The 21,262-nt window shown below is 42.1% G+C and overlaps 1 protein-coding gene across 3 annotated transcripts in view; it reads left to right on the top strand.

The window, feature by feature from the left end:
* Nucleotides 1–3,136: 3,136 nt before the first annotated feature.
* Nucleotides 3,137–21,262, top strand: part of LRRC63 (leucine rich repeat containing 63) — a 55,284-nt gene continuing 37,158 nt past the window's right edge. For all 3 annotated transcript variants that reach the window (XM_056555391.1, XM_056555390.1, XM_056555389.1), the window contains exons 1-4: nt 3,137–3,223; nt 12,881–13,074; nt 15,109–15,234; nt 16,786–16,902. In XM_056555391.1, the coding sequence (XP_056411366.1) occupies nt 13,011–13,074; nt 15,109–15,234; nt 16,786–16,902 (307 nt within the window). In that variant the 5' untranslated portion in view covers nt 3,137–3,223; nt 12,881–13,010. The remainder of the gene's footprint in view (nt 3,224–12,880; nt 13,075–15,108; nt 15,235–16,785; nt 16,903–21,262) is intronic.

Genomic DNA, 21,262 nt, shown 5'->3' with positions numbered 1-21,262 from the left:
TACACCTGTGTAATACTACACTACGCTAACAACACTACACCTGTGTAATACTACACTAACACTACATTAACTACACTACACCTGTGTAATACTACACTAACACTACGCTAACAACACTACACCTGTGTAATACTACACAAACACTACATTAACTACACTACACCTGTGGAATACTACACTAAAACTACACTAACAACACTACACCTGTGTAATACTACACTACGATAACAACACTACACCTGTGTAATACTACACTAACACTACGCTAACAACACTACACCTGTGTAATACTACACAAACACTACATTAACTACACTACACCTGTGTAATACTACACTAACACTACACCTCTGTAATACTACACAAACACTACATTAACTACACTACACCTGTGTAATACTACGCTAACAACACTACACCTGTGTAATACTACACAAACACTACATTAACTACACTACACCTGTGTAATACTACACTAACACTACACCTGTGTAATACTACACAAACACTACATTAACTACACTACACCTGTGTAATACTACACTAACACTACACTAACTACACTACACCTGTGTAATACTACACTAACACTACGCTAACAACACTACACCTGTGTAATACTACACAAACACTACATTAACTACACTACACCTGTGGAATACTACACTAACACTACGCTAACAACACTACACCTGTGTAATACTACACAAACACTACATTAACTACACTACACCTGTGGAATACTACACTAACAACACTACACCTGTGTAATACTACACTACGATAACAACACTACACCTGTGTAATACTACACTAACACTACGCTAACAACACTACACCTGTGTAATACTACACAAACACTACATTAACTACACTACACCTGTGTAATACTACACTAACACTACACCTGTGTAATACTACACAAACACTACATTAACTACACTATACCTGTGTAATACTACACTAACACTACGCTAACAACACTACACCTGTGTAATACTACACAAACACTACATTAACTACACTACACCTGTGTAATACTACACTAACACTACACCTGTGTAATACTACACAAACACTACATTAACTACACTACACCTGTGTAATACTACACTAACACTACACTAACTACACTACACCTGTGTAATACTACACAAACACTACATTAACTACACTACACCTGTGTAATACTACACTAACACTACACTACACCTGTGTAATACTACACTAACACTACGCTAACAACACTACACCTGTGTAATACTACACAAACACTACATTAACTACACTACACCTGTGGAATACTACACTAACACTACGCTAACAACACTACACCTGTGTAATACTACACAAACACTACATTAACTACACTACACCTGTGGAATACTACACTAACACTACACTAACAACACTACACCTGTGTAATACTACACTACGATAACAACACTACACCTGTGTAATACTACACTAACACTACGCTAACAACACTACACCTGTGTAATACTACACAAACACTACATTAACTACACTACACCTGTGTAATACTATACTAACACTACACCTGTGTAATACTACACAAACACTACATTAACTACACTATACCTGTGTAATACTACACTAACACTACGCTAACAACACTACACCTGTGTAATACTACACAAACACTACATTAACTACACTACACCTGTGTAATACTACACTAACACTACACCTGTGTAATACTACACAAACACTACATTAACTACACTACACCTGTGTAATACTACACTAACACTACACTAACTACACTACACCTGTGTAATACTACACTAACACTACGCTAACAACACTACACCTGTGTAATACTACACAAACACTACATTAACTACACTACACCTGTGGAATACTACACTAACACGACGCTAACAACACTACACCTGTGTAATACTACACAAACACTACATTAACTACACTACACCTGTGTAATACTACACTAACACTACGCTAACAACACTACACCTGTGGAATACTACACTACGATAACAACACTACACCTGTGTAATACTACACTAACACTACGCTAACAACACTACACCTGTGTAATACTACACAAACACTACATTAACTACACTACACCTGTGTAATACTACACTAACACTACATTAACTACACTACACCTGTGTAATACTACACTAACACTACACCTGTGTAATACTACACAAACACTACATTAACTACACTACACCTGTGTAATACTACACTAACACTACACTAACTACACTACACCTGTGTAATACTACACTAACACTACGCTAACAACACTACACCTGTGTAATACTACACAAACACTACATTAACTACACTACACCTGTGGAATACTACACTAACACGACGCTAACAACACTTCACCTGTGTAATACTACACAAACACTACATTAACTACACTAAGCCTGTATAAAACTACACTAACACTACGCTAACAACACTACACCTGTGTAATACTACACAAACACTACGTTAACAACATTACACCTGTGTAAAGCTACCCTAACTACGCTAAAACTGCGCTAACACTACGCTACTCTAAATACGCTAAAACTGTGCTAACACTACACTACGCTAAATATGCTAAAACTGCGCTAACACTATGCTGCACTAAACTGCGCTAATACTACTCTACGCTAACTAATCTATACCTGTGTAAAGCTACAACTCCCATCCTGCCTGGACGGCCTTTAGCTGTCTGGGCATGCTGGGAGTTCTGGTTCCTTCACTGTAAAACATGCAAAACTACAACTTCCAGCATGCCTGGGAATGCTGGGAGTTGCAGACTCTTTACTTTAAAACCTATAACCTACCTCCTTTCACTATAAAACCTAAGCCACACTACGTTACAAAAAAGCTAGCTACGCTGCACTGTTAGACTACGCTATCCCTACGCTGTTTTTTTTTTCTCCCTGCCTTCTACACTACCTACTCTAAATACGTGCGCTAACTTACGCTAGCCTCCCTACGCTAACTGCTTGCGCGGTACAGACAGCTGCGCATGCACAGGGCTACGCTAGCGTTACGCTCCTATAGTATCCTACCTTAGCCCTACGCTGTCAGCGTAGTGCTGCGCATGCGCTCTAATTTTTTTACGTATCGAGGAAATCACCAGGCCGGTTGCTATGGAACAGTTCTAAACCGGTGAAGTGTTGGAGCGGTGGAAGTTCTGCTCTGCGGTCACGTGACACCGGCGCAGGTGGGTGACATGAAAAACTACCGGACTAGGATCCCGTCATAGCGTCTGTATAGTAGAGAAGTGTGTGTATACAGGCTGCGTTCTGTTTACTGTCACACAATGGATTAGACGTGGTCTCCTCCAGGAGGAGTTATGTGTCTGCCATCCTTATATCCTGCCACATTACAGTCATGGACGCCTGTGACAGGGGCACTATTGCACCATATACTATACCCAAGTTCCACAATATACTATACCAGTGTTTCCCAACCAGAGTGCCTCCAGCTGTTGCAAAACTACAACTCCCAGCATGCCTGGATAGCCAACGGCTGTAGGAGTTGTAGTTTTGCAACAGCTGGGGGCTCCCTGGTTGGGAAACACTGACCTATACTATATCCTACTTCTATATAGTCCAACATGCTGGGAGTTGTAGTTTTCGGTTGGGGCAGCTGCTGAGCCACAGGCTGTATTAGGGCATGCTGGGAGTTGTAGTTAGCAACTAACTGCAACTCCCGAATGTAGTAAAAAAAGAAAAAATGCGATCAAAAAGTCTTTAAAAAGAAAAAAAAAGTAGCAATCTGGTTGCAATAAGCAACTGCAGAACTGTCCCTATACACAGGTTTTTAGAAGTTTCCCCCTATATGCTTTGAAAATGACCATAATGTACTCCAGTGTTTCCCAACCAGGGTGCCTCCAGCTGTTGCAAAACTACAACTCCCGGCATGCCCGGACAGCCAAAGGCTGTCCGGGCATGCTGGGAGTTGTAGTTTTGCAACAGCTGGAGGCACCCTGGTTGGGAATCACTTATGTAGTCACTAGCTGACTGAATACTACAGAGGAAATGGTTTCCTTTTTATAACACAGAGCTCTCTGCTGACATCACGACCACAGTGCTCTCTGCTGACATCTCTGTCCATTTAAGAACTGACCAGAGTAGGAGAAAATCCCCATAGAAAACATAGGCTGCTCTGGACAGTTCCTAAAATGGACAGAGATGTCAGCAGAGAGCACTGAGGTCATGATTTCAGCAGAGAGCTCTGTGTTCCAAAAAGAAAACCATTTCCTCTGTAGTATTCAGCAGCTAATAACTACTGGAAGGATTAAGATTTTTTAACAGAAGTAATTTACAAATCTGTTTAACTTTCTGGCACCAGTTGATATAAAAAAAAATATATATATAATTTCCACCGAAGTACCCCTTTAACGACAATGGACGCAAATGTACATCATGGTACTTTACGCACCATGACGTACATTTACGCTCCGCCATGACCATAATGGGCGGCAGGTCCCAGCTGCTATCAGCAGCCAGGGACCCGCCGGTAAAGTTGGACATCCGCGATCGCCCGGATGTCTGCCATTAACCCCTCAGATACCGTGATCAATACAGAAAACGGCATCTGCGGCACTTTAAATGGATAATCGGATGGCTCGGAGCCCTGCCGCGGGGATCCGATCATCCAGCATGGCAGCCGGAGGTCCCCTCACCTGCCTCCATCCATCTCCTGGGGTCTTCTGCTCTTGTCTGAGATTGAGCAGACCAGAGCAGAAGATGACCGATAACACTGATCAGTGCTATGCCCTATGCATAGCACTGAACAGTATTAGCAATCAAATGATTGCTATAAATAGTCCCCCCTATTAAAGTGTAAATAAAAAAAAGTTAAAAAAATTTAAAATAAAAAAGTAAAAAAATTTGAAATATCCCCTCCCCCAATAAAAAGGTAAAACATCAGTTTTTCCAATTTTACCCCCAAAAAGCTAAAAAAAATTATTAATACACATATTTGGTATCGCCGTGTGCGTGAAAGTCTGAACTATTACAATATATTGTTAATTATCCCGTACAGTAAACATCGTAAACGTAAAAAAATAAAAAATAGTCCAAAATTGCTGCTTTTTTTTTCACATTTTATTAAATTTTTTTTTTTTTATAAAAGTAAAACCTAACCACAAGTGGTACCGATAAAAACTACAGATCATGGCGCAAAAAATGAGCCCTCACAGGGGTGTGGAAATGAAAAAAAAAACTACTTGCCCAAGGGACTAAAATGGAGTGCAATCTACTTGTCCCTCATGAAAATCCACTTGTCCTGGTAGACAAAATTTGAATTAAAATAGTACGTAAATTTTGGGGTTTTCTTTTTTTTTCGCTATTCACCTTGTGGTCAAACTTACACATTATTTTAATACTTTAGGTCGGCCTGATCCACCCCACTAGACCACCAGGGATGTTTATAAGAAATCTTTAGACTCCACTGTCAACTTTGACAGCGGTGATCTAAAAGGTTAATAGCCTAATAGGCGGCTGCGGCGAGTGCCAAATGTCATAACCCGCCAGTGCGAATGTACCCTAAAAACACTACACTAACACATAATAAAGGGTAAAACACTACATATACCCCTTACACTGCCCCCCCCCCAATAAAAATGAAAAACGTATCGTATGGCAGTGTTTCCAAAACGGAGCCTCCAGCTGTTGCAAAACTGACTGTCCAGGCATGCTGGAAGTTTAGCAACAGCTGGAGGCACCCTGTTTGGGAATCACTGGCGTTGAATACCCCTATGTCCACCCCTATGCAATCCCTAATGTAGTCCTCAAATGCGCATGGCGCTCTCTCAATTCGGAGCCCTTTCGTATTTCAAGTAAACAGTTTAGGGCCACATATGGGGTATCTCCGTACTCGGGAGAAATTACACTACAAATTTTGGGGGGCTTTTTCTCCTTTTACCCCTTATGAAAAGGAAAAGTTTGGGGCTACACCAGCCTGTTAGTGTAAAAATTATAATTTTTTTACTCTAACATTCTGGTGTTGCCCCATACTTTTTATTTTCACAAGCGGTAAAAGCAAAAGAAGACCTCCAAAATTTGTTACACAATTTTCTCCTGAGTACGGAAATACCCCAGATGTGGGCGTAAAATGCTCTGCGGACGCACAACAAGGCTCAGGGTGATTTGCACAGGGGTGGCTGATTTTACAGCGGTTCTGACATAAACGCAAAAAAATAGATACCCACATTTAACCCCATTTTGGAAACTACACCCCTCACGGAACGTAACAAGGAGTATAGTGAGCCTTAACACCCCACAGGTGTTTGACGAATTTTCATTAAAGTTGGATGAGAAAATGAAAAAAAAAATGCTGGTGTTACCTTAAATTTTTCATTTTCACAAGGGAAAATAGGAAAAAAGCCCCCCAAAATTCGTAACCCCATTTCTTCTGAGTTAGAAAATACCCCATATGTTTATGTAAAGAGCTCTGCAGGCGAACTACAATGCTCAGAAGAGAAGGAGCGCCATTGAGATTTTGAAGAGAAAATTTGTCCGGAATTGAAGGCCACGTGTGTTTACAAAGCCCCCATAGTGCCAGAACAATGGACCCCCCCCACATGTGACCCCATTTTGGAAACTACACCCCTCACGTAATGTAATAAGGGGTACAGTGAGCATTTACGCCACACAGGTGTCTGACAGATTTTTCGAAGAGTGATCCGTGAAAATGAAAAATAATTTTTTTTATTTGCACAGCTCACTGTTCCAAAGATCTGTCAAACACCAGTGGGGTGTAAATACTCACTGCACCCCTTATTAAATTCTGTGAGGGGTGTAATTTCCAAAATGGGGTCACATGTGGGGGGGGGGGGGGGCTTTGTAAACGCACATGGCCCTTGACTTCCATTCCAAACAAATTCTCTTTACAAAAGCTCAGTGGTGCTCCTTCTCTTCTGAGCATTGTAGTGCGCCAGCAGAACACTTGACGTCCATACTCAGAAGAAAAGGGTATACAAATTTTGGGGGTCATTTTCTCCTAGCACCCCTTGTAAAAATGTAAAATTTGGGGAAAAACCAGCATTTTAGTGAAAAATTTTTTTTTTTCATTTACACATCCATCTTTAACAAAAAGTCGTCAAACACCTGTGGGGTGTTAAGGCTTACTTTACCCCTTGTTACGTTCCTTGAGGGGTGTAGTTTCCAAAATTGCATGCCATGTGTTTTTTTTTTTTTTTTGCTGTTCTGGCACCATAGAGGCTTCCTAAATGCGACATGCCAAAAGCCAAATGTGACTCCTTCTCTTCTGAGCATCGTAGTTCGCCCGCAGAGCATTTTACGTCCTAACATGGGGTATTTCCATACTCAGAAGAGATGGGGTTACAAATTTTGGGGGGCTTTTTCTCCCATTACCCTTTGTAAAAATTATAAATTTGGGGAAAAAACAGCACTTAAGTGAAAAAAAAATATTTTCATGTACACATCCGACTTTAAGGAAAAGTCATCAAACACCTGTGGGGTGTTAAGGCTCACTGGACCTTTTGTTACGTGCCTTGAGGGGTGCAGTTTCCAAACTGGTATGCCATGTGTGGGTTTTCTGCTGTTCTGGCACCATAGGGGCTTCCTAAATGTGACATGCCCCCCAAAAACCATTTCAGAAAAATTCTCTCTCCAAAATCCCATTGTTGCTCATTCCCTTCTGAGCCCTCTACTGCGCCCGCCGAACACTTGACATACACATATGAAGTATTTCCTTACTCGAGAGAAATTGGGTTACAAATTTTGGGGGGCTTTTTCTCCTAAAAATTCAAAAACTGGGTCCACAAGAACATGCGAGTGAAAAAAATTAAGATTATGAATTTTCTCCTTCACTTTGCTGCTATTCCTGTGAAACACCTAAAGGGTTAACAAACTTTTTGAATGTCATTTTGTATACTTTGAGGGGTGCAGTTTTTAAAATAGGGTCATTTATGGGGTGTTTTTTAATTTAAAAAAGCCCTTCAAATCCACTTCAAAACTGATCTGGTCCCTGAAAAATTCAGATTTTGAAAATTTTGTGAAAAATTGGATAAATTGCTGAACTTTGAAGCCCTCTGATGTCTTCCAAAAGTAAAAACTTGTCAACTTTATGATGAAAATATAAAGTAGATATATTGTATTTTTGAATCAAAATATAATTTATTTGGAATGTCTATTTTCCTTACAAGCAGAGAGCTTCAAAATTAGAAAAATGCAAAATTTTTAATTTTTTCATCAAATTTTGGAATTTTTCACCAAGAAATGATTCAAGTATCGGCAAAAATGGTGTACGTCATGGAGAATTCCGGCCCCTGCCGCGCGCCGTGTGGGGATCGGACCGGGATGCCTCCTGAAATCATCCAGCAGGCATCCCGTGCAAACGCCCAGGGGGGTCAATAGACCCCCCCCCCATGTTGGCGATCGCGGCAAATCGCAAGTGAATTCACACTTGCGATTTGCGCGATTCCGGGTCATTACGGGTCTATGGTGACCCGGAATATAAGGGGGATCGCGGTTGTCTAAGACACCCACGATCCCCCTGAAGGGATAGGAGTGAGGTGGCAGGGGTGCCACCCCTCCTATCCCTGCTATTGGTGGCCTAGACGCGACCACCAATAGCAGATCGGGGGCGGGGGGGTTAACTTTCGTTTTCCCCGTCCTGCCCACCCACAATTGGTGGGGCAGAACGGGGAACAGAAGGAGACCGGCGCCGAAGATCCACTTACCCATCCGGGCGGGCGTCGGAGGCAGCGGGCGATGGAGATCGGCGGGCGGTGACGTCGTGCGGCTGGATCATACGGAAGCCGGTGAGTTGCCTAGCAACATCTGGAGGGTAAAGTTTCTATACAGTGGTCTCTAAATTTAGCCCTCCAGATGTTGAAAAACTACAACTACAGCATGCCCAGACAGCTGTTTGGGCATGCTGGAATATGTAGTTTTGCAACAGCTGGAGGGCTACATTTAGAGTCCACTATACAGTGGTTTCTAACTCTATCCCTCCAGATCTTGCAAAACTACAACTCCTGGCATGCCCAAACAGTTGTCTGGGCATGCTGGGATTTGTAGTTTTGCAACAGCTGGAGGACCACAGTTTGGAGATCACTTTGCAGTGTTCTCTAAAACTGTAGCCCTCCAGATGTTGCAAAACTGCAAATCCCAGCATGCCCAAACAGCAAACAGCTGTCTCAGCATGCTGGGAGTTGTAGTTGTGTACCTCCAGCTATTGCATAACTACATCTCCCAGCATGCCCTTTGGCGATCAGTACATGCTGGGAGTTGTAGTTTTGCAACAGCTGGAGGCACACTGGTTGGAAAATACTGAGTTAGGTAACAGAACCTAACTGAAGGTTTTCCAACCAGTGTGCCTCCAGCTGTTGCAAAAGTACAACTCCCAGCATGCACAGTCTGTCAGTACATGCTGGGAGTTGTAGTTTTGAAACAGCTGGAGGTTTGCCCCCCCATGTGAACGTCCAGGGTACATTCACACGGGCAGATTCACAGTAAGTTTCCTGCTTCAAGTTTGGGCTGCGGCAAATTTTTCGCCGCAGCGCAAACTCCTAGCGGGAAACTCACCGTTAAACGCCAGTGCGAATGTACCCTAAAAACACTACACTAACACATAATAAAGGGTAAAGCACTACATATACACCCCCTTACACTGTCTCCCCCCCCCCAATAAAAATGAAAACGTATCATAGGGCAGTGTTTCCAAAATGGAGCCTCCAGCTGTAGCAAAACAACAACAGCCACTGACTGTCCAGGCATGCTGGGAATTTAGCAACAGCTGGAGGCACCCTGTTTGGGAATCACTGGCGTAGAATACTCCTATGTCAACCCCTATGCAATCCCTAATTTAGTCCTCAAATACACGTGGCGCTCTCTCACTTCGGAGCCCTGTCGTATTTCAAGGAAACAGTTTAGGGCCACATATGGGGTATTTCCATACTCGGGAGAAATTGCACTACAAATTTTGGGGGGCTTTTTCTCCTTTTACCCCTTATGAAAAGGAAAAGTTGGGGCTACACCAGCTTGTTAGTGTAAAAAAATAAAACATTTTACACTAACATGCTGGTGTTGCCCCATACTTTTTATTTTCACAAGCGTTAAAAGGAAAAAAAGACCCCCAAAATTTGTAACGCAATTTCTCCTGAATACGGAAATACCCCATATGTGGGCGTAAAATGCTCTACGGGCGCACAACAAGGCTCAGGAGTGAGAGTGCACTATGTGCATTTGAGGCCTAAATTGGTAATTTGCACAGGGGTGGCTGATTTTACAGCGGTTCTGCCATAAACGCAAAAAAAGAAATACCCACATGTGACGCCATTTTGGAAACTACACCCCTAATGTAATGTAATAAGGGGTTCAGTGAGCATTTACGCCCCACATGCGTTTGACAGATCTTTGTAACAGTGGGCTGTGCAAATAAAAAATTACATTTTTCATTTTCACGGACCACTGTTCCAAAAATCTGTCAGACACCTGTGGGGTGTAAATGCTCACTGTACCCCTTATTACATTACATGAGGGGTGTAGTTTTCAAAATGGGGTCACATGTGGGTATTTCTTTTTTTGCGTTTATGGCAGAACCACTGTAAAATCAGACACTCCTGCGCAAATCACCAATTTAGGCCTCAAATGTACATGGGGCTCTCACTCCTGAGCCCTGTTGTGCATCCACAGAGCATTTTACGTCCACATATGGGGTATTTCCGTACTCAGGAGAAATTACGTTACAATTTTTTTTCTTTTACCTCTTGTGAAAATGAAAAGTATGGGGCATGTTAGTCTAAAAAATGTAATTTTGTTTACACTAACATCCTGCTGTAGACCCCAACTTTTCCTTTTCATAAGGGGTAAAAGGAGAAAAAGCCCCCAAAATGTGCTGGCCAATTTCTCCCGAGTATGGAAATACCCCATATGTGGCCCTAAACTGTTGCCTTGAAATACGACAGGGCTCCGATGTGAGAGAGCGCCATGCGCATTTGAGGGCTAAATTAGGGATTTGCATAGGTACGGACCCGGATGCAAGGGGGTTAACTGTGTAGGGGTATATGTATATGTAGTGTTTTACTTTTGAGGGTAGTGTTTTTAGGGTACATTCACACGGGCGGGGGCTTACACTGAGTTTCCCGCTGGGAGTTTGAGCTGCAGCATAAAATTTGTCACAGCTCAAACTTGCAGCGGGAAACTCACTGTAAACCTGTGGTTGTACCCTGTACATTCACATGGGGGGGGGGGGGGGGGGGGACCTCCAGCTATTGCAAAACTACAACTCCCAGCATGCCCTTTGGCTGTCCGTGCATGCTGGGGGTTGTAGTTATGCAACAGCTGGAGGCACACTGGTTGCAAAACACAGGCTTTGTTACTTACCTCAGTGTTTTGCAACCAGTGTGCCTCCAGCTGTTGCAAAACTACAACTCCCAGCATGTAGGGTCACTCGCCTCCTGCTGTATCCTGCTGCCTCCACTGAGAATGCTGCTGCTGCCGCCCACTGACTCCAGGGTCGTTCGGACCAATCAATCACGTGATCGTGAGGTGGCACCCCTGCCACCTCACTCCTGCTGGTAAAGGGTGATAGGTGGTGTCTCGGACGCCACATATCGCCCTTTTTTTCTGTGTCATCGGGTCACTGGAGACCCGATTGACCAGGAATCTCCGCTAATCGCCGCAAATCGCTGGTCAATCCAGACCGGCAGTTTGCCGCGATCGCAGACATGGGGTCTCAGGACCCCCCCCCCCCCCCCCCAGGGGTTTACACAGGGTGCCTGCTGAACAATTTTAGCAGGTATCCTGGTATGTTCCCACCCAGCGAGTGGCGGGAACCGGAATTCCCACGGGCGTGCAGGTACGCCCTGGGTCCTTAAGTCCCAGGGAGTATCTGTACGCCCTGTTTCCTTAAGTGGTTAATACCACACACAGTGTGTGGTATTACTGGATAACCACTTTAACCAAATACACTACTAGTTATGTCACTTAGTAGTCATTTTGATAGAGAACAGTGATATGTCAGTTTTACAAATAAAAAGGGTATCTCAAAATTACAGCTTCTCTGTTCAGAATAAGTGATAAATGTCTGATCTGTGGTGGTCCGACCACTGGAGCTCCCACTGATCCCAAGTGCTCTGCTGCTTCATTCAGTCTATGGGTCAATTCAGATTCTCTAATTAGGATTCTTAACACAGGATATAGGCATTGTACATCTTCCTGCTGTGATCGACACATTTTGTCTGCGTTTTCTTGCTGAATGCTATACACCTACTACCCACATCCTCAAAGCCTGTGCTAAACTGCAAATCGTCAGATGTTTATTTCCTTTTCACCTATTTCTATTGGTGCTTGATGAAGTTATACTGTATGTGCCGAGCTGATCATTGACAACAAACATTTAGTGGCTTGCTGAATCCCCCCCCCCCCCCCTATTTTTTTTCAAAATGCAGCCCTGTTTATTCCTTCTTATCTGGAATGTCCTCTGGTTTTGGTAATTATTTTGAGTAGTGCTTTATATGTATTCCATTGTAGCTTGGTTGTTTAGAACTGTAGTTAAATTTATCATGAAGTATAAAGCACTATTTTCACTGAACAATTTTTAACATTATACAGTACATATTACAGTTGTCAGAGAGTAGTTTCCATTATTGCCTCGCTGTGACTCTTCCAAAAGCAAAGTGCAAGCTTTGTAAATGTAACTACTTTTACTGATGCTGCATCTGACATTCCTTATTTTGGTATTTATGCATCTTTAATACCGCACTTAATTGTAACATTTATTTGTTTCTTTTATTGGACTATACACCCTGTTCCAAATTATTATGCAGATGATATTTAAGTGTCACAAAGATTAAATATTTAGTTTTTCAGTTTAACTCATGGATGGCATTGTGTCTCAGGGCTCTTTTGATCACTGAAAACAATCTCGGACAACTGTGATAATTAGATTGCCAGGTGAGCCCAATTTAAGGAAAAATTACTAAAGGTGGGTGTTCCACATTATTAAGCAGAGCACCTTTTTCAAGCAATATGGAGAAGAAAAAGGATCTCTCTGCTCCCGAAAAGAGTGAAATAGTTCAGTGCCTTGGACGAGGTAAGAAAACATTAGATATTTCACGAAAACGTAAGCAAGATCACTGCACTATTAAGGCCCCTTTCATGCTGCCGGTATGCTCCGGCAAATTCGTCTGTCAAGCTCCCTCTTTTTATAAAATTTTTTTTGCATTTTGCCGGAGCATACTGGCAAATAACAGGTCCCGATGGACCCCATTGTATTCAATAGCAGCCGTTCTTTTTGGAGAGAAAAGCCGGTGAAAAAGATGGTGCAAGCACTATTTTTTCTCCGGCTTTTCTCAATCCTAAAATAACGGACTTCACAACCTAAGAGATTTGTGGCTGATTCAGAGCACAGACGGGTTAGTGTAGATAAATGCACATTGAGGAAGATTTCTGCCAGATCCATGCATAGGATCAAGAGAGCAGCTGCTAAAATACCATTACATAACATCAAACAGATATTTGAAGCTGCTGGTGCCTCTGGAGTCCCACGGACATCAAGGTATAGAGTCCTCCGGAGTCTTGCAACTGTGCATAACCCTTCTATTCAGCCACCACTAACCAATGCTCACAAGCAGAAACGGCTGCATTGGGCAGAAAAATACATGAAGACTAATTTTCAAATAGTCCTGTTCACTGATGAGTACTGTATAACCCTGGATGGTCAAGATGGATGGAGTAGTGGATGGTTGGTGGATGGCTACCCTGTTCCAATAAGGCTGTGATGTCAGCAAGGCAGTGGTGGAGTCATGTTTTCGGCCAGAATCATGGGAAGAGAGCTGGTCGGCCCCTTTAGGGTCCCCGATGGTGTAATAGACTTCTGCAAAGTATTTGGAGTTTCTGACTGACCACTTTCTTTCCTGATACAGAAGGAAGAACTTTGCTTTCCGTAATAAAATAATTTTCATGCATGACAATGCACCATCTCATACTGCAAAGAATACCTCTGCATCAATACCTCTGCATCAGTGGCCTCCATCCTCCCCTGACCTCAATCCTATTGAGAACCTTTGGAGCATCCTCAAGCAAAAAATCTATGAGGGTGGGAGGCAGTTTACATGCAAACAGCAGCTCTGGGAGGCTATTCTGACATCTTGCAAACAAATTCAAGCAGAAACTGTCCAAAAACTCACAAGTTCAATGGATGCAGGACTTGTGAAGCTGCTATCAAATATGGGGTCCTATGTTAAATTGTAATGTGACCTAAAAATGTTGTTAAAAGTTTGATTGAAATAGCTTTTGATTTCACAGCAAACACAACAAATGACAATTTTCAGTTCCTTACAACTTATAAAATGTTTTGAAACTTACTGTGCGTCATAATTTAAAAAAAAAATACTGTTATCATTAGGAGGTTTGTTCAATAAAATTTGAATTGTGAATTGTTGATTACTTGAGAATTATGCTGACTTTTATTTACATCAATTATTTAGGTAAATGAGAAAAATATAATTTGCATAATAATTTGGAACAGGGTGTAAAAGAAAGGTTAAATGGGCACTGTCATTAAAAAAAAAATGTAATATGTCATCGAGACGTATATCAAAAGATTTCATCGGTCGGAGTGTTCAGATCCTGACAAACCATGTGATCGAGCCACGAGAAGTGCACGCTTAGCATCTGACTTTGCATCCTGTGACCAGGATGGAATCATAATGTAAGTTAATCCAAAAATATTGATGTCAGGCGGCACTCACCATTTAGTGATTCAGGCTTTATTTATCAGTCCAGCAAAAAGTGTACAGGAGCGGGTGCATTTAATACAGAGAACTACATCCATTTCTCACCCTAAGGATGCTTCTTTCGGCTCACAAGTCATAATTTAACTCTATACGGCTGTCCTGGTCTCGTAGACATAGAGCGGAGGGAAGTGTGCGGCTGCTCTCTCTCCGCTTGTTCTTGTGACCCCAACCAATCAAAAGTTTTGACATGTCCCTAGGATATGTTATAAGCTTTTGGGTTTTTTTCAGGTCCGCCTTTAGTAACTGCTGATTGATTTCAATTACAGAGATATGGTTTGGTGTGTAGATCTCAGAACCCGCTAACACATTTTGCATTTCTTTTTCCTTAGTTATGGATCTTCCATGTCTGCCATTGAAAAGTATGCTGGAACAACCAAAACTTTTGCGTAGACCTCTTCCTCCTAAAATTCTACCTGTCCTCAGTGAAAAATGGCCAAACCCAAGCCAAGAAACAGGTACTGTTGGACTAGAGGCCATGGTTCACACTAATGTCTTTTCCCCTTGGTGGAACCCGTAATCATGGGGTCCCATACCAGAAACTGTAGTAAGGCTCTTTAAGGTATTGCCACTTACAGAATGCTCCAGATTTCCATAGGCTTCATTGAAGAAAGCCTCAAATTCACTCTAGCTGGTATTTCTGCTTCCTCAACTAAATACTGCCACCATTTACAGAACCTATGTTCTGGCAGTCTTCTTAAAAAAACAACCTAGACTTATAATCGAGGGTGCTTTAGAATTGCTGCTTGATTTAGATATTGGCCTATTTTGGAGGGGATTGGATATGAAATAAGTCGGAATTGAAAAGAAATAGCTGCAATGGACAAGGAGTTATAGGAATGGATATGAAATATAGGAAATATCATGTAATGAGGGGAATGGTCATAGAATTATACTATAGAACATGAAATGGGGGGGTGGGGTGGACATGAAATCGGGGGGATAGACATGGAATAATGGGAATGGACATGAAATAGGGGGGAATGGTCATGAATTAAGGGGACCGGACATGAAATGGGGAAATGGACAAAGAATGAGGGAATTGGAAATGGCGGGGGGAGGGGATATAAGATGGGGGGAGGGGGATAAACATGGATATGAAATGGGGGAATGGACATGATAATATCAGTTGTTTTCCCCTCTCCATAAAGTAGTCTTACATGCAGATTTTTTTTTCTTTCAATAAGATCCAACGTTTAGGGGATACGTTAAAAAAAGTCCTTAATTTCTGCTTTTTTGATCACATCAAATTCCTCAAAAATGTTATAAAAAGCAATTAAAAATTCACATGTACACAGAAGTGGTAACAATAAAAACTACAGTGCAAAAAATGAGCCCGCATACAGGTGTATAGGTGGTCAAAATAGGGCAATTTTAAACATACTTATTTTGTTTAAAAAAAAAAGTTTGTCTTTTAAAAGTAGTACAATAATAGAAAAGCATGTAAACATGGGTATCATTTGAATTTTATTGACCCACAGAATTAAAAACCAATTCATTTTTATCGTAAAGTGTACAGTGTAAAACAAAACACTCCAAAAGTTGCAAAATATCACCAATTTCAATAATATTTTCTAGTTATGCCATACATTTAATGGTAAAATGTTGATGAAAAGTACAATTGGTTACGCAAAAAAAAAAACAAGGCTTCATATGGATTTGAAGATGGGAAAAATAAGAGTTATGGCTCATTGAAGACGAGGAGGAAAAAAACAAAAATACAAAAATGAAATTGGCTGTGTCCTAAAGGCCCATATGGACTGTGTCCTTGGGGGGTTAAATTGTGATATCTCTGCACTGGAGGGATCAATTATCATAAACAAAGGTATGCACTTATTCAGGGTTTGAACCCATATACATCCATGATCTTACTTTATACACCAAAAACCGTCTGACAGGTCTGCTTTAATGTCAAGAGAATAGTGGTGTTGGAAGTTCCAGTAATAAAATAAGCTTACACTGAATCTTTGAAAATAAAGATATATAAAATCTGTATTTATTTTATTCAGGAATTCCACACCTATACACACAAGAAGAACAACGCGAGATCCCAGTTGAACAATGCTCAAACCGAGAGAATAATATATCCAGTTATGTTATGGAAAAGATCAACCTGCTAACTGAAAGTATGTATATGTTTACTGGTCCTCTTACTGACACATAATACACTGAACAAACTACTCAGTCGAGTTTAACCAATTAAGCTGCAAGTCTTTCTGCATGGTTGACTTTTTTTTCATCGGCTATAGCAAAACAGAAAAATTGGCTTTTTGTCCTAACTCATTTACAATGGAAAATGAAGTTTGTAATTAGTCTTGTTTCAACATTTCTTACCATTTTATGTGCAAATCTATGTGTCTCCATGGCAATAACAAACATATTTTATGTAGTTTGATCTTGTGTTCATGTGTAGTTTTTGTTAATATACATTTGGCCAGTTAACACGATGTAGGGGACAAACAGAAGGGTGCATGTTAACCCCTTCCCGCAGAATGTCATATATAAACGCCGGGTTGTGCAGTGCGTTCGCGCATCCCGACGTTTATAAATGACATTCAGTTAACCCGGCGATGCGCAGCATCGCACGGGTTAACTGGCAGAAGTCCCGCTGTTTCCAGCAGGGGACAACTTCTGCTTCACCCCCAGGACCATCCATTGATGGTCCTGGTCAGCGATCACTGTGATTGGTCCCTGTGGACCAATCACAGTGATCTGGGGTGAAAGTTCAGATCCCCCGCACTGCCCGCCCCTGGAAGTCGGGCAGAACGGGGGACGATGGCTGCGGGGGGTCGCTCGGGACCTGCAGCATAGGGGGGGAACATCAGGGGACCGGCGGACTTACCAGATCCAGCGGCGGGACCGAGGAGCAGCGCGGGACCGGCCACGAGGACGAGGAGCGACGGGACCAGCAGGTGAGTATATGGTCCTCAGAAGCAGCAGTGAAGATCTTCACTGCTGCTTCTAGGAGTCTGAAAACTACAACTCCCAGCATGCCTAGACAGCCTTTGGCTGTCTGGGCATGCTGGGAGTTGTAGTTTTGCAACATCTGGAGGGCCCCAGTTTGGAGACCATTGTATAATGGTCTCCAATCTGTGCTCTTCCAGCTGTTGCAAAACTACAACTCCCAGCATGCACTGACTGTCCAGGCATGCTGGGAGTTTTAGTTCAGCAACATCTGGCCCTTCAGATGTTGCCGAACTACAACTCCCAGCATGCCCTTCAGCTGTCTGGGCATGCTGGGAGTTGTAGTTTTGCAACAACTGGAGACACACTGGTTGGGAAACATTGTCTGTTTCTAACTCAGTGTTCCCTAACCTGTGTGCCTCCAGCTGTTGCAAAACTATAACTCCCAGCATGCACTAACAGACCATGCATGCTGGGAGTTGTGGTTTTGCAACAGCTGGTGCACCCCCCCCCCTGTGAATGTACAGGGTACATTCACATGGGCGAGGCTTTTACAGTGGGTTTCTCGCATCTTGAGATGCAGCAAATTTTGCGCCGGGAAACTCGCTGTAATCCCCCGCCCATGTGACTGTACCCTAAAAACACTACACTACACTAACACAAAATAAAATTAAAAGTTAAAAACACTACATATACACATACCCTTACACAGCCCCCCTCCCCCAATAAGAACGTCCGGTACGCCACTGTTTCCAAAGCAGAGCCTCCAGCTCTCCAGAGCAACAGCTGGAGGCACCCTGTTTGGGAATCACTGGCGTAGAATACCCCTATGTCCACCCCTATGCAAATCGCTAATTTAGGCCTCAAATGCGCACAGCACTCTCACTTTGGAGCCCTGTCGTATTTCAAGGCAACAGTTTAGGGTCACAAATGGGGTATCGCTGTACTCGGGAGAAATTGCGTTACAAGGTTTGGGGGGCTTTTTCTTTTTTAACCCTTCATGAAAAGGAAATGTTGGGGTCTACACCAGAATGTTAGTGTAAACAAATTAAATTTTTTACACTAACATGCTGATGTTGCCCTATACTTTACATTTTCACAAGAGGTAAAAGGGAAAAAAGCCCCCCCAAATTTTTAACGCTATTTCTCCCGACTACGGAGATACCCCATATGTGGGCGTAAAGTCCTCTGGGGGCGCACAACAAGGCCCAGAAGGGAGAGTGCACCATGTACATTTGAGGTGATTTGCACAGGGGTGGCTGATTGTTACAGCGGTTTTGACAAACGCAAAAAAAAAAAAAACACGTGACCCCATTTCGGAAACGACACCCCTCACGGAATGTAATGAGGGGTGCAGTGAGAATTTACCCCCCCACAGGTGTCTGACGGATCTTTGGAACAGTGGTCCGTGAAAATGAAAACTTGTACAGCCCACTGTTCCAAAGATCTGTCAGACACCAGTGGGGGGCAAATGCTCACTGTACCCCTTGTTACGTTCCTCAAGGGGTCTAGTTTCCAAAATGGTATGCCATGTGTTTTTTTTTTTGCTGTTCTGGCACCATAGGGGCTTCCTAAATGCGATATGCCCCCCGAGCAAAATTTGCTCTCAAAAAGCCAAATATGACTCCTTCTCTTCTGAGCATTGTAGTTCGCCCATAGTGCACTTCAGGTCAACTTATGGGGTACCTCCATACTCAGAAGAGAAGGGGTTACAAATATTGGGGGGTATTTCCTGCTATTAACCCTTGCAAAAATGTGAAATTTGGGGGGAAACACACATTTTAGTGGAAATTGTTTTTTTTTTTTTACATATGCAAAAGTCGTGAAACACCTGTGGGGTAATAAGGCTCACTTTATTCCTTGTTACATTCCTCAAGGGGTCTAGTTTCCAAAATGGTATGCCATGTGTTTTTTTTTTTGCTGTTCTGGCACCATAGGGGCTTCCTAAATGCGACATGCCCCCCGAGCAAAATTTGCTCTCAAAAAGCCAAATATGACTCCTTCTCTTCTGAGCATTGTAGTTTGCCCATAGTGCACTCCATGTCAACTTATGGGGTACCTCCATACTCAGAAGAGAAGGGGTTACAAATTTTGGGGGGTATTTCCTGCTATTAACCCTTGGAAAAATTTGAAATTTGGGGGGAAACACACATTTTAGTGAATTTTTTTTTTTTTTTTTACATATGCAAAAGTCGTGAAACACCTGTGGGGTATTAAGGCTCACTTTATTCCTTGTTATGTTCCTCAAGGGGTCTAGTTTCCAAAATGGTATGCCATGTGAGGGTTTTTTGCTGTTCTGGCACCATAGGGGCTTCCTAAATGCAACATGCCCCCCCAAAAACCATTTCAGAAAAACGTACTCTCCAAAATCCCCTTGTCGCTCTTTCCCTTCTGAGCCCTCTACTGCGCCTGCCGAACACTTTACATAGACATATGAGGTATGTGCTTACTCAAGAGAAATTGGGCTACAAATAGAAGTATACATTTTCTCCTTTTACCCCTTGTAAAAATTCAAAAATTGGGTCTACAAGAACATGCGAGTGTAAAAAATGAAGATTGTGAATTTTCTCCTTCACTTTGCTTCTATTCCTGTGAAACACCTAAAGGGTTAAAATGATGACTGAATGTCATTTTGAATACTTTGGGGGGTGCAGTTTTTATAATGGGGTCTTTTGTGGTATTTCTAATATGAAGACCCTTCAAATCCACTTCAAACCTGAACTGGTCCCTGAAAAATAGTGAGTTTGAAAATTTTGTGAAAAATTGGAAAATTGCTGCTGAACTTTGAAGCCCTCTGGTGTCTTCCAAAAGTAAAAACTCATCACTTTTATGATGCAGACATAAAGTAGACATATTGTATATGTGAATAAAAAATTTTTTTATTTGTAATATACATTTTCCTTACAAGCAGAGAGCTTCAAAGTTAGAAAAATGCAAAATTTTCAAATTTTTCATCAAATTTTAGGATTTTTCACATGGAAAGGATGCAAGTTACCACAAAAACTTACCACCATGTTAAAGTAGAATATGTCACGAAAAAACAATCTCGGAATCAGAATGATAACTAAAAGCATCCCAGAGTTATTAATGTTTAAAGTGACAGTGGTCAGATGTGCAAAAAACGCTCTGGTCCTTAAGGCCAAAATGGGCTTGGTCCTGAAGGGGTTAAAGGGCTTCTGCAACTGTGTAAAAGGATCACTGGCTCACTAAAACTCAACGTTTATTCTCTTCAGCAGCTTATGCTGGGCAGAACGGTTGCAAAAACCATATGAAGCCCACCAAGTTTTGCGCACAAGTCTGCTTATCTGAAAAGGGCTACTGTATTGAACTCAGTGGGTGTCCTATTGTTGCCTCTGCAACTGTACCACCCAGTGTGAGCTACGTATCTGCACTGATCTTTGCAGAACGGGTGGGAGACAAAACATGGGACTTATTACATGGTCACTCCTCTTTACCTTATGTTGAGAAACCACACCACTCACTATGTAAAAACATTCAGAACATTGCTTAACAACAATCAGTATGAACATTCTACAAAACAGAAAACAAATAACATAGTATAATATACAATCACCTTAGAGT

The sequence above is a fragment of the Hyla sarda genome, chromosome 2, assembly GCF_029499605.1.
Source record: "Hyla sarda isolate aHylSar1 chromosome 2, aHylSar1.hap1, whole genome shotgun sequence".
Classification (NCBI taxonomy): domain Eukaryota; kingdom Metazoa; phylum Chordata; class Amphibia; order Anura; family Hylidae; genus Hyla; species Hyla sarda.
This window is presented reverse-complemented; position numbering and strand designations above follow the sequence as displayed.